The sequence below is a fragment of the Acanthopagrus latus genome, chromosome 23 (genome assembly GCF_904848185.1).
Source record: "Acanthopagrus latus isolate v.2019 chromosome 23, fAcaLat1.1, whole genome shotgun sequence".
In the NCBI taxonomy this organism is placed as follows: Eukaryota; Metazoa; Chordata; class Actinopteri; order Spariformes; family Sparidae; genus Acanthopagrus; species Acanthopagrus latus.
In genome coordinates this window covers 2,362,597-2,377,034 of record NC_051061.1, presented here as the reverse complement: position 1 = coordinate 2,377,034, position 14,438 = coordinate 2,362,597, and the positions used below count along the sequence as shown (strand labels likewise).

The following is a 14,438-nucleotide window of genomic DNA, read 5'->3' as shown; positions in this document are numbered from 1 at the left end:
CAGTGCAGTAAACATGGTTCAGCAGCCTGTACCAGGATTCTGTTTGTGGATTGTGCAGCTCATCATCTTGGCACCAAATGACGGTGCACGTCAACACCGCCATCACTGAGCCCATCCTCACTTCCTCCTTCACTGCAGAGTGTCATTTCACATGTCTGAGAAGTCCATGAGTGACACTGAAGAGCAGTTTTCATCTTAAAAACAGACATATTTTACATACATTTCACACATATTTTCATATTTTGTCTTTTATTTCTTTTAATTTTGCTTCTTGACTTCTTGACCCTTTAATTTGACTATGCTTATTCCAGTATACAGCTAACATACACATACACTGAGGATGGACGTTTCAGTGAAGTTAAGTAGAAACCATCTTGTATCTTGCAGCTAAACTTCTGCAACGGAACATTGTTACAAGTTTATTTAGTGCTGGGATTTTGCATCAGGGAGAAGCAGGGAGGCCATTTTAAGAATGATTAACTAGTTCATAAGTGTTTTGTTTTTTTGTGGAAACACAAACTGCTGTTAATTATTTTTATATCCAGGAAGGACCTGCAAACTCACCTCAACAAAACCAAACAAAATGATGAGAGAGGCGACTGAGGTTGTGATGTCGCTCAGCAGAAGGAGGGAGATGAGACCTTCCAGAATTCCAGCAGCAACAACAGATGTGTGTTTTAGAACAGGAACTGTTGTGGAATTTCGGCTCGCTTGACCGTTAGGGAGAGATGAAGAAGACTCAGGGACACTGATGACTTATACTGAGATGGTTTATAAAGCATGATCATGGAGGAGCAACATAACATCACGTCTGTCTGCACAGAGTGTTGCCATGGTAATCCTCCAGACGCTTCCTCAATGTCCAAATGATATCTTACAGCTTCAGGAGGCAGTGCTTCCATACACGTTATCTGTTTAGCAAGGAGGGTGATGCACAAGAGGTAAAATAGGTCAGAGACACCAAGTCTGTAAACATAGATAGATCGATGGCCTCCTTATGAGGTTTAGCTTGGTTTGCAGTTGTATAGAGACAAAATGATCAGGTAGTCACGTTCCAACAGCCGGTAACTGGGGGACATTTTCATTTGGATTATTTTTGATATTTTTAATATTTTTAATAATAATAATAATAATAATAATAATAATAATAATAATAATAATAATAATAATAATAATGATAATAATAATAATAGCAACAAAAATGAATAAATAAACAAACTTTGGGATGATTTGATTGGTTCAGTAATGTGGGTAGGGGGGATTCCAACTTACACGGAAACATGCCCTGACGGACAGTTTATGTGACCAATAACGGCATCGTACTCAGCTGTCGTCACAGTTGTGCTTACGTGGAGGCGGAAGTGTACTTCCCCCGGTCTTCCGGGTTGTAGTTCCGGCAGCCGCTGAAGTTGTTTGGGACGTGCGATGGCTGAGGCTCACGCTCTGCCTCTCCGGGTCTCGGAGATCAAGGACCCCGCGGTTCTCTTCGAGCGCTACAACACGGAGCAGATCCGCCAGGTCGAGCGCAAAGTCCGCGGGGAGATCGAGCAGAAGAAGGAGGAGCTGAGGCAGATGGTGGGGGAGCGCTACCGAGACCTGATAGACGCCGCCGACACCATCGGAGAGATGAGGCAGTGCTCGGAGAGCGTCGTCCAGTCCATCCAGGACATGCACCAGTACTGCCACCGGCTGAAGCAAGGCAAAGCCTGTGTGGGCAGCAGCAGACAGGAGGTGAACCGCTCACCTGATCGTATCTGCGCCAAAGCTAGATGAGCTCCGTCATCTTTCAGACTCGAAACCTCTTTTAGAAATGTGTCCGTTCATTATTATACTCATTATATGCACACGCACACCCCATTTATAGCTGTACATTACCTTTAATGCGACTAAAAGCAAAATTGTTAACACTTCGGCTTGAAGAGATCGCTGCACAGAAGGTCCCTGTTGACAGCAGCCAGTCTGGTGATGCTGGTGATGTTAGCGTTGATCTGACAAACACAGAGCAGCGAGATCCAGAGTTGGGAGACATGTCAAAGTTTATGCAAATGAAGTGCTGCTGGTGGATCACATGCATGCCGAATTTGCCGAAGACCTAATTTATTTATAAATTTCCTCAACACTTTTCCTGAGAGCTGTGTGTTATTGCTGACACGCAGGGGAGTATTAAACTAAACATATTTAAAAGGAAATTGGGGACATATGTCCATAAAGAAGATAATGGTATGCATTATGATTAAAACACAATCGACTCTGTAGATAATTGTTTCCATTTACATATAAGACCTGAAACATCTCATATGGCATCTATAGCATCTATAGCAATTCAGGCCACTTGTTGTCCAAACTCTTTTCAGCTTGCTGTGTGTGTAAATCTACACTGCGTCTGTGTCATTATGTTGCATGTAGAGCCAGAGGCAGTGGCAGGAGAAGTTCTACACCACGGCCTCCCAGATCAAGCTCCTCTTGGAGATCCCAGAGCGCATCTGGAGCGCCATGGAGGCGTCCCACTACCTCCAGGCCACTCAGCTGTACCTGCTGTGCTGCCACCTGCACAGTCTGCTGCAGCTGGAGGCCGCTAAAGGGGGCCACTACAGCCCCGTCCTGGCCCGCTTCCCCATCCTTGTCCGGCAGGTGGCCACAACTGGACACTTCAGGTAGCGGATGTTTCTTGTGAAAACTGGAAAAGTGATTGCCGGATCAACATGCAGGACACCTAGCTAGACCCTGTTGGAGAAAGCTAAATCGCATGTCGCCAACTAGTCTGTTCTTTGCAGGTCCACCATTCTCCTGGACAGCAGGTCTCTCCTGCGGGGACGGGCGGTGTCGGACCAGGCCATTGCTGAGGCCCTGGTGTCCACCATGCTGCTGGAGGACAGCTCGCCACGGCAGGCCCTTGCCGACTTCTTGCTGGCCCGGAAAGCCTCCATCCATCAGCTCCTGAATCAACCACAGCATGGTATTTTGACGCAGAGCAGGAGATGTTTGCCGTTTCCTTTAAGGCAGAAATGGCTTTAAGTTGATGAACATGTGCCATTTGGTCCAGGTGCGGGGATCAAGGCTCAGGTGTGCAGCCTGGTGGAGCTGCTGGTCACCACTCTGTTCCAGGCCTATGCTGTCTTCTACCTGCCCCCAGAGGGAGGCCCCAGGCCGGGAGAGGGAGCCCTGGGCTGTGGCCTGCTTTTCTCTATCCTGGAGAATGTCACCTCCACCTCACCTGCAGGTAAACGGCTGGGATGTCGTGGAGGTCAGCACACTTTTAGTCATTTCCTTACTGAGAGCTGTTTATAACTGACCCTAGAAAAGAATGGCAGCCTAGTTTCCAGTCTGTATCTGTAGCACTCTTTCAACAAAGGTAAAGGAAGATCGCCTTATTGTTTTTATAGATGATCATCTAAGGGCCTGTGGAGAAACTAAGGGCAGGCAGTAGCCACGCTGCAGCAGCAACGCTGCCTGTTTGGACACACACAGGAAGGCATGTCATATATTGGTATTTTGAGAATAAATTATGCTACTCAGAAAATCCATCATTTGGCATGTCATTTGTAAGTATCAGTGTTCCAGTGGTGTCTGCCAGACACTCTGAGTTAAGAGATGTAAAGAGAAAGTACAGTGTTAATATGGACTTATTTGTGGGGTTAAACTATTATCTCTTATATTTTGGTGAATCCATGCCATTAAAACATGCTACATCAGCTTCCGTTTGCACTGTTACTACTAAAGAAGAGGTAGAGTTTCAAAGCAGATTTATGGATATTTATCGTATCTTAGTCGACGGAATAAGAAAGTGCTTTGGACAGACTTTTTGCGCACCATCACATAATTCAGGTGAACCCAATACATTGTAATTTAATTTCTGAACTCTTTATGTAAATGAGCGTACCCAGGAATTCAGGCGCAGATAAGTGGTTTTCTTTCCACCTACGGGCAAACATGGCAAAACATTTGTTAGAGGAAACACTACGGATTAGACATTTTAGGACCGTGGACAGGTGGAACACTTAGATCAAACGGTGATGACGAGTCTTTTCAGGTAAAGGAACAGACCGAACGAGCACCACAGCTTTTTTAATGACAAAAATTGAAAGTATATCCACCAGTTTGTTTAAAGGTTGGGACTTCTCACAGCTTGTCTTGCCATGGCCCTGCGATAACAATATCAATACCCTTCTCTGTCCTCAGCTAAAGGCAGGAGGGTACTGCAGGAAGAGACGAGTACAGGCAGCTGGTTCAAGTTCCTGCCGCCCTCCATCACTGAGTTCCAGCCCACCCTGCGCACCCTGGCTCAGCCGATCCAGAGAGAGCAACTTCGCGACACCTTGAAGCAGTGGATCGATACGTAAGCGGCGTCCAGTCCAGATGTGTGCTCTGATGTTTGATGTTTGCTCTGTTTCCTCCTGTCCTCACTACTTCACATGCTTCACATATGCAGCCACAGAGACTGGGTTAATGATTTGTATACATGATAATCAATCATATCAGCCATCAACACACATTCATCTTCTGCTGATAGCTTTGTTGACAGTGGCTTTTTGGAATGTCTCCTCTGTCTCCCAGCTGTAAGGAGGACATTTGCCGCGGTGTTGGCAGCCTCCTGGTCTATGTGAAGAGCCTGAAAGGGTTGGCAGCCATTAGAGACGCCGTGTGGGACCTCCTGTCCACGGACTCCATCAGTCAGCACTGGAGCACTGTGTGCCAGCGGCTGCTGGAGCGCCCCCTGGCTGTCTGGGATGACTTCCTACAGCAGCTCTTCCTTCAGCGGCTGCAGGTTGGTGCTCTCCTCACTGCGCGATTAGAAACACAGTTTTCAGCGTCTGACCTCGTCTGTCTTATCACTTGGTATGAATTTGCGCCCCCTTGAAATTGTATGGCATGTTCAGTCCTAGAGTAGTGACAGACCTGCCTGCTGATGTACAACACATTCTACATGTTGCAACATATTCTCATGGTTCCTCTGTCCCATTCTGCAAGGCCATCACCAAAGAAGAAACTGAAGCCATCTCGACGAGCTCTGTCCAGCTCCTCACGTCAGCCGTGAGGGATCTTGAGGGCCAGACCATCGATACTCATTCAGGCACCCACCTCGGCCCCGGTCGCGGGGCCCAGTACGAGGTAGATGTGGCCTCCTTCCTGTGGTCGGAGTCTCCAGGGGACCTGCCGAGTGATGCGGGCTGGGTCAGCGTGTCCCAGAGGGGGCAGCAGCACCAGAGGAGTAGCCTGGCCATGAAGACCCAGGCCCTGACTCCCTGTGTTCAAAACTTCTGCTCCTCCATGGATGCTAAGCTAAAGGCTAGGTTGGATGACCTCCAGCACTACCTCCCCTCCCAGGACACAGGTAAAGGTAGGACCACCTGATGAACAATGATGAAATAACAGTTGCTTCACATGATTGCTCACTGACCTCAGAAACACCATACATTTATTCAACTTTTATTGAATTTAGAGATGCGCATCAGAAACCCTGCAGTGACCATTTAGCTCATGGCACTGCAGAAGACTCTTGTTCAGTAATCATCACTAGTAAATGTAAAATACCTGGGGCCTCATTTAGATACATGTTGTGTATACACGGAAGCAAAGTTTGGGATTTATAAAGAACGAGCCACGCCTACGCACATAACCTGGAGAAATGAGAAGCTGCGACTCCTGTGGCAGAAGTATTAAACGTAGAAATGGTTTGAAATCGATTGTGTGAAATCGATTGAAAAATGACCTCTAACCCATTATAGTTAATTTGCCAAAACAATAACTAATAAATTAACATCTGCTCAATAAACAATAACTGGAGTGAGCACACACGATTTAGGATAATAACTACAAAGTAGGATGATTCTGATATTAATATCTGTACAGCTTAAGTCATATAAAGTCTTCTTTCTTTTAACTTTAACCTGCAGGCCGGCTGTAGTGAGGTGGAGATGCCCGGGCTGAGCACACTCAGATGCAGCAGCTAAAAATAATGCAGACCGTAGACAAAAAAAAACAAACATTTGCTTGACTCTCATTTGAAATGGGGAAATACAAATATGGCAACCTGAGTCGCCCCAGCTCCAATCAGGAGAGCTTCTCCGCTGCCAGTCTCTCATCAAGGTCATCCGTGTCCTTTGGGCGCCCACTTTTCTGTCGATCAGCTTATTTTTATTTATTTTTTTTTTTATCTCTGAGCCAGCAGCACCCACTCTGTCCGTCAGATGCTGCAACCTCAGTGATTTCTTTATTTAAAATGTCCACGCCATTCCCACCAAACATTCTTTTGTCCTGTCTCCACAGCATGACCTTCCACTTAACACTGTGTTATATTTCCTTTTTTACCCCTTTTCTCTGCATTTTTTTCTGTGATCAAATTCATACAGTCAGTTAATGAATATTAATATTAGTGTTGTTTCACTGAGTTTTTCTAAGACAACATTGGGCGTCACATAAAGCTTGCAAAAGGTGTGCCACATTTTGAGTTATTGTGATTTATCAAGGGAGCTCGGGCCCTGACATAAATCTGAATATCTTTGAATGTAAGCACTATCTGTTTTTCATCTGTATGCCACCTTTCTTATGACTCCCATGCTTATTTTTATAAAAGAATTCCCTATCAAATCCTAAATAGTGATCCATGATTCCCACTGTGCTCTGCAGGGTCTGACTCCGTCTCCGTCACCGTCACCTCCTCTGGTCCCGCGGAGAGCTCGTCAGCATCCTCCTTTAACCGCTTCACAGACTCTCCGGCTGTGGAGGAGGCTCTGCGTGAAGGCTGCCTGGCCTGTGTCCGCCACATCCTCTCTTCCATCCGCTCTGAACTGGCCGCAGCCTCACCGGACCCCGGCCCCGCCCGCCTCAGCTCGGTCCTTTTCATGGCGAGGCTGTGCCAGTCCATGGGTGAACTCTGCCCCAACCTAAAGCATTGCATCCTGGGAAAACAGAGTGGGCCAGACGCCGCGGTGAAGGGGACCCCCAGACAGGGCAAGAAGCTGGGAAAAGCCAGGGCGGCCACAGAGGTCAGCCCCGCCCAGGCCAAGTGGGCGGGGCTGAGAGAGGAGCTTCTCAACTGCAGCATGGAGGCCTACCGCATCTGGAGCTCCGCCCTCTCCAAGGTCAGACACCGCCAGATATGTAGACGTGTTTATGTGAAACTGTTTGTTGCATGGAGAGTGAAGTTACAGTCAGGGTAGTTATCCCACCTTTTTATTGTTGTTCTATTTTCCTCCAGCCCCTATTATTATTTCTGACAGTGATTTACATTTACTGCTATTCAGTCCCAAACAGCATGAGACGACTCTGCGGATCGCATATTCGTTGGCGAACAAAAGGCTGCCAGCTGTGACCAGCTGTGATCTTCTAATGTTGTTGCTGTTGAGTCTGCTGTTACCGACCCTGTTGACCTGGACCAAAAAACATAAACCACTAACAGCTGTTAACATTTGTCTTTTAACCTCAGTGTGAATGAGTACAATTAGCATTTATTCACCTGACTGCAGTCGTCGAGGGTTTCTGCCAGCTGTGCTCAAGTTAAGGTCGTTGGCTTGTTCATACTTCATCCGTCTCTGTTCACAAGTTTATCACAAGTCGATAAACACTAACAAAGGCAAACTTATCTCCTGGCAATGTGGAAGGAGTCTCTTTTAAGTGGGTTTACCTGCTTAAAAAAAAAAACCCTACATATACATGCTAATTTTTTGCTTAAAAGTAGTTTAAGCGACCACATCTGGATTTACCAACGTACATCATCAAAACCATACTGCTGATCTAGAAAAGTCCCATAAGTAAACATTTGCGGGACACAGGACGTTTAAGCCTCACAAGAAAAGGTTGAGGAAAATATTAGAGCAAACTACGTTAGCTGTGCAGCTGTTAAAGCGGCACTGTGTCAGTTTGCAGAAGAATTTCAAACTCACAATCTCAATATTATCTATTTTTTCCATAAGTGAATAAACAAGCAGTTCTCAGAGGAAAATAAGGTCCCAGAACACTGTTTGAAGCTAGAGAGGTGGCAGGGTCCGCCACATATAAACAGAGTTGAAAAGTATAAATTGTGTTGTCCTCTAAGGTTAGTTTGCACAGTGTATTCAGTCATGAAAACAAAGAGATTCTGATTATTTAGTTTGTTTAGGCATAAAAAAATCAGCCAGTGGAGATCTTTCTCTTCTCATTAACATTTCTGCCCCAAACTACGAAGTGAACCTTTAACCGTTACAGCTGGTTAAGTAAGAACAGCATTTTTATTGTTTGTTAGTAATCCTATCTCCAGATGTTGTTCCTTCTGTCATCAAAATAGTGAGTACTCAACGGGATGCACAGTTCCAGGTATTACAAAGTGAATGAGCAGCTCCTCTACCTGCAGTTTGGGCGACCTGCTGTGATGTCCTTGGGTGGAAAGATTTAAGCATGTCCTGTAGAGCTAAAGAGACTGAGCTCATTGAGATTCTTCCATTTCACTGCATCCACACAACTCCACCTGGGAAAAAAAACAGGCCCTCCTCAAAATAAACATGCTGCGGCAGCATCATTTTTGGTTACAAGTGTGCTCGTCCTGCGTCTTTGAAGGAAAAGAAAAGACATTTTTTGTATAAAAATTGTTTGCCAAAAAAAGAGCAGCTTTCAATCTTGCTTGATTTGACCTGCCTGGTAACGCTGTGTGCCCGTTGTGACAGGTGCTGCTGGATAAGTTCAGCACGGTGCTGCATGCTGAGTCTGCTGGCGACATCCTAACAACAGCAACCAACTGGGAGGATCTTGAGATCCAAGAGGAAGCAGAGTCCGGGAGCAGCGTCACATCGAAGATCCGTCTTCCGGTCCAGGTCAGCCGCTGAGCACAACCTCCAACACGAGACAGGAAGCACCGTGATTTCTCTTTCCACTAATGATCTAATGTGAAACGTCTGCCGTCTGCAGCCATCTTGGTTTGTGCAGGCGCTTCTTTTCCAGCTGTGTGTGGAGGTGAACAGGGTGGGGGGCCACGCTCTGCCCCGGCCCACCCTGCAGGAGCTGCTGCAGGCCTGTCTGTCCCAGGCCCTGCAACACTACCACAGTATCACACAGCAGGCCCGCAACAGGGTAACACACACACACACATACACACACACACACACACACACACAGTGCTGAGATCAAGGAAGTTATGTATTATAGGGTGTAAACCCTCTTACTCCATGTAGCAGGGACATAGATGTAGCATGTATCTCTTTATTTCACTGAAGGGACATTTAAAGCCTGGATGTGCATCAGTGAGATAATCTTGCTGATGAACACACTGTTACATACCAGACATTGTGCTAGTCTGTTTTAAGAGACACTAAAGTCAGACATTCACAGCCCCTATTGTGCACTTTTGTGCTCAGGGTCTGTTATCTCTGAAAGTCTTGGGGTAAGGTATTAAAAAGACGACAGGGGAGGAAGGTGGACTATCTGTTCATCTAGTAGGTCTGGAAGTTTGCTGAACTCCACTGCTTTGTTTCGACTCTTCCTCCTCCATCCTTCAGGAGGGTGTGTTCCCCATGACTCAGAACAGAGCCTTGCAGCTGCTTTTTGATCTTCGTTACCTCAACACCACGCTGAGCAGCAGACACGAGGAGGGCAAGAGCTCCCGGTCCCACCAAGACCCCAGGTAACATCCCAATTTAAAAAAATTCATCACATGCAGACTTTGCTGTGTGTTTGCAAGGGTAAACGAGCAACCTGGCAAAGCAGGAAACTGCTCCTGGTGCCATGGAGGCTCCAGGCCAAGTGCAACACACACGGTGTGCTAAAGATCTCTAGAGGTCCAGAGTATTGGATCTGATCCCAGAAGGTGCCACTGGAAATTTACCCAACACACAACGATTTTTTTTCTTAATTCACACCCAATCCACAATTAGACCTAATGTAATGCCAAATCCTAAAAATGATTAGTTTACATGCTGCAAAGTCTAATGTGTTGATTTACACAACAGTATAACATTGTGTAGTCAGCTGGGTCAGATATACACATGAACCATTTTAATACATGTGAATCAAATCCAAAAAAGAAATGATGATAGCATGAGTCTTTTACATTAGGGCTCCAACTAAATATTACTTTCATCATCGATTCATCTACAGATATTTTTTTATGATTAATCAATTAACAGTTTAGTCCATAAAGTCTAATGAATTGTGAAGAAAATGCCCTTGACAGTTTTTGTGTCACCGCATCACAAACTGATGTCTTTAGTCCAAAATCCATAAACTCTTGATTTACCTTCATAAATGAAAAAGACAAGGAAAAAATCCTCCCATTTAAGAAGCTGGAACCGGAAGATGTTTGACATTTTTGCTTGAAAACCGACTGAAGGCTGATATCCCCAACAAGCTTCTGTGGCGCAGGAATAAGAAAGTAGAATTATGACGGGTGAGTCTCAGGGGTAGATCCAGCGTCTTGTTATCGGAAGGTCTCTGGTTCAGTTCCCCTGGTCTGCATGTCAAACTGCTCCTGACGTTTGTCGGCACCTTGCAGGTTGTTCCCAGTGCCCTGACGTACCAGGCTGCTGGCTGTCAGCCGGTGGAGAACAAATGTCAGTGAGCATCCACGCCCGGAGTTTTTTGCAGTGTGCCGCGTTATTGGAACTCGCCGTTCCTTTTTCTTCAAATTTTTCTCTGGAAAATGGAGCAGATTTGGGCTGGAATTCCAGGAATCTATCTGATCTCACTTTCCAGAATTGAACTCACATCTCACACACCTGATTTCCTAAAGTTGTGTTGAATGATTGGATTGGAAGCAGACGAGGGCAGTTTTGAAATGATATTGTGACGGTAAAGATTCGTAGCTTCATTTTTTTTTTTTTTTTCTTGGTGTCCTTCAGATTTCACGAGGTCTGTGATTGGCTGGAGAGCTTCATTGACCCGTTTGACCTGGACGTATTCACTCCTCCACTCAACTCCAACCTCAACCGCCTTTCCCAGAGGACCTCGGTACTTTCAGCCTCTCGCCTTTTACCAAAACAGAGACAAGAACCTTAGCGCTAATGTATTGAACCCCCATTCACATTCGTCCTGAGATGAGCCTATGATGATGCCGCTATTGTCCGGATGTAACAGCAAACACAATACAGTATATGGGGTCGAAGTGTTGGTCAAAGGTTGATGTGTGCTTGTGTTTCAGGTGCTGCTCGGGCTGCTAACGGGCTCCGAGAAGCAGTTTATGTCGCGGAGCAGCACAATGAACTCCCAGGAGCCTTATAACATCCTGCCACTGGCCAGCAGCCAGATCAGGTCAGATGTTTACACCTGCTTATAGTGACACAAGGGTGGTAAATATTTAAGTACATCAGCATCATTAGCATAAACAAACCTTACTATTCTATCTGCTGGCCCCTCCATGTCATTCTAATACCAGACACAACATGGGAGGAGACCTGCTGTATTCATTAGGGCCGGGTATTGTTTGACATTTTTATTGTTCCAGCATTTTATCCAGTATCCAGTCTTTTCAGATGTCTCACTGGATCTGTTTAGGTTTGGCCTTCATCATTTGCCCTGAACCAAGGTTCAGCATTAATGTGACTGTTCAGGGGTCAGAAATGTACCTGTACAAAATCAGCTTTTACTGTCTCAATACAAACTGTTTGTTTGTTTGAAGCCGTTCTGAAATAACAACTGAGACTAAAGTTAATTATCATGTTCAGTCCGAGTCACAAAGAGTGAACATTGTGTCACAGATTTTCTCTCAGATTGTAAATTGGTTAAGCCAGTGTTGTGTGGCCACCTTGAAGCGTGTGTGAAGCATCCGCTTTTAGAGCTTCAAGGTTTTTTCGCACCGACCTGAATATTTGTCAGCGTCGCTGACAAGGTGGAAATTCTAGCTCCTACAAAATCTATTTACACGTTTCCAGAAGTAATTCGGGTTCATATGTTATTTAGTATGAGCCAACAGGTCATTTCACATGTAAGAATGTTTGGAACAACTAGAAAAATGTACGAATACATCCAAATGATTCAACGTGTGCTATGCATAGAAACGGTACATGACCCCTTTAAACATTTTTTATTTTAATTTACTAGAAAAATAAATAAGTTTGTATGCAGTATGTGTACATCTGAGACTCGTTAGTGATGGTTTAATAACACAAACACATAAATGTAAATACAGGTGTGATGCTTTATAGTAGCATTCTAAGAATGTGTTTGCTTGTGTAGGTGAATCATTTTTCAGTCAGAGCCATGAACCTGAACTTCCGCTCTAGTATCAACCTGAATTTTCAACAATTCACTTTTAGGAATATAAGCTTGTTCTTCTATACAACGAAAGGACCATCTCCAAAATCTCAAAGCCTCGTTTTACTTTTGTGACGAGTCATGTCTTCAGAAAATCCAAATGGTTTGTGCAGCATGAGCCAGAGGAGGATGCTCTCAGTACATAAAGGAACACATAATCATTCAGTTTGTTAAAAAAATAGACAATTTAATTAGACAGTAAATTTGCGTCATGACTAAATCAAATGACTGAAATTGAGAAGCAGTAGACTATACTTTTATTCAAACCCAAAAGTGTCTGATCTGATCCAGCAGCGCTTGAATCGTAAGCAGGGAACAGTATTTCAACCACATTCCCACCTCGACCGTTGTGTCCTCTGCAGGTTCGGGCTGCTGCCTCTCAGCATGTCAAATGTGCGTAAATCCAAGTCGGCCTCCAGGAGCTCCGATGCTGCTCACCAGCTGGTGAGTGTGTGGCGCTGATCTGTTTTCGCCTTTGTTCTTTCACATGTTGTCCACCGCAGTGCGTCGACATTTCTTTGTCACCGCTCTGTTCCATCCTGGCTTAATGTTTGTCTGTTACATCCTCTGCCTTCCCAGCGTTTTTGAGTGCGAGACACCCAGGCAAGTTCATCAGTGTGGGTTTATCTTTGTGTGTGTGTTTTGGTTGTATTGTCTGTAGTGCTTTGGTTTCCCTTTGGTGCACCTGCAGTGTGTACATTACATTATTGATAGAATAGTCCTTGAGTGTGTTGAGCTGCAACCAGAGAACGCTGCTCTGCTCTCACTAACCTCCAGCGCTCTGCTTGGACTCATAATGCAGCTCAGGTTCAGGCTGTTGACGGGAGAATTTCAATGAATTTCAGCACAGCTGCAGTGATTCTGGGGTATACTAACCTGTTTAAGTGAACCAATCCCATCTTGAGATTCACTCATTAATTCTGAAATTTGCGTTGGCAGAATAAAAAAAAACAAAAACCAGATGATCTCTGTGGAGCTCAAGTTGGGATTTCTCCCAAATCGGCCAGCTTCCCTATAAAAGAAATAGTCTTGTTTACTGTTTGCTTTGGCGCTAATAGATGCTGACTATTTTTTAAAATTTTTTTTTACTTAGGGCTGAACATGACCCATCTCTGTACTGGGTGCACAGAGGTCAAATCTGTTTATGTTGTGTTTCTAGATGATCAGACTGTTCAGTGGTGATTCTAGAATATGATCCAGGTTTGAAGGTTGCTAACACACTACTAAGTGTTCCTTGGGAAACGGTGGAAGTAGTAATTCAGACGCTTTAGGGCTATTTGCAAGTAATCTTTAGCTGTAGAACATTTGGCTCAATCTCATTTCCAGTTATTACCCCTGCCCCTATTTTCCAAAAGCCCATTGGCCCATTAGAACAGAGTTTCGGGGGTAGAGCTTAAAAAAATCACCAGCTGTCATCGATGACATTTATACGGTAACTATCTGTGTGTGCCTTTTTCAAAATGCCCATTGCAACTTCTGCAAGTTCCCCAAGACACTATTTTGCAGGAGCAGTCCCAGGTTTAACACCAGTGTGTTGTTACTGGTTTAACGAAATGCAAACAAGCCAGAGCTTTTTTTTTTTCCCTTTTATTTGAATGATAACTGCTGCAGCCAGACACATACTTTTTTTGTGACTTTGCACCAGGACAATCCACCCAAACCTCAGCAAACCTGATGTTTTCTGCTTCCTCCAGCAGGCACCTCCATCCTCCACAGTAGACAGTGGGGACAGCTTCCGGCCAGGCAGCCTGTTCAGACAGCTCGCTGATCAGGACGAAGACACAGCCGCTCCTTCTCTATTCAAACTCAGCTGGCTCTCTGGCATGGCCAAATAACTCTTTTTTTTTTTTTTGCTCCAGACTTTTTATTTGCTTTTGCAGAAACTTTGTAAAAATGACGTGTATAGTAAATATAATTTTGTCTTTTGAGGAAGGTGTCCTGTGTGATTTAATTCACTTTACGTGATTAATTGATGATCTGACTAATGACTAAACATGATGCTTGATGGAAATGTGTAATTCATGAGTGCCAGTTGGCAAGCACTCTATCGTCAATGTTTTTCATAGTAAAGATTCAGTCTCAGATTCCCCTGCTGGAAAAACCAGCACAGACCAGCACCAAAACACAACATATGCTGGTCTTGCTGGTGATTGGTCACCAGCAAGCATAAAAACAACGCTTAAAACACAGATCAGGGGTGAGTCATGTCTGGCTAAAGCCAA

The 14,438-nt window shown here is 44.9% G+C and overlaps 1 protein-coding gene across 6 annotated transcripts; it reads left to right on the top strand.

Moving 5' to 3' along the window:
- The first annotated feature begins 1,337 nt into the window (after nucleotides 1-1,337).
- Nucleotides 1,338-14,144, top strand: cog1 (component of oligomeric golgi complex 1). Of its 6 annotated transcripts, none has more exons than XM_037088128.1 (15): nucleotides 1,338-1,731; nucleotides 2,407-2,654; nucleotides 2,775-2,956; nucleotides 3,044-3,220; nucleotides 4,180-4,336; nucleotides 4,555-4,765; nucleotides 4,969-5,338; nucleotides 6,628-7,082; nucleotides 8,640-8,786; nucleotides 8,881-9,042; nucleotides 9,468-9,592; nucleotides 10,806-10,914; nucleotides 11,105-11,188; nucleotides 12,589-12,660; nucleotides 13,914-14,144. In XM_037088128.1, exons 1-15 carry the CDS (start codon nucleotides 1,426-1,428, stop codon nucleotides 14,049-14,051), a joined length of 2,943 nt encoding a protein of 980 aa, XP_036944023.1. In that variant the 5' UTR covers nucleotides 1,338-1,425; the 3' UTR covers nucleotides 14,052-14,144. The 6 variants fall into 6 exon arrangements, with proteins under 6 accessions (XP_036944023.1, XP_036944021.1, XP_036944022.1 ...); XM_037088126.1 differs by having other exon boundaries at nucleotides 1,339-1,731; nucleotides 4,969-5,332; nucleotides 11,105-11,214; nucleotides 12,579-12,660; XM_037088127.1 differs by having other exon boundaries at nucleotides 1,340-1,731; nucleotides 13,911-14,144.
- Nucleotides 14,145-14,438: the final 294 nt, after the last annotated feature.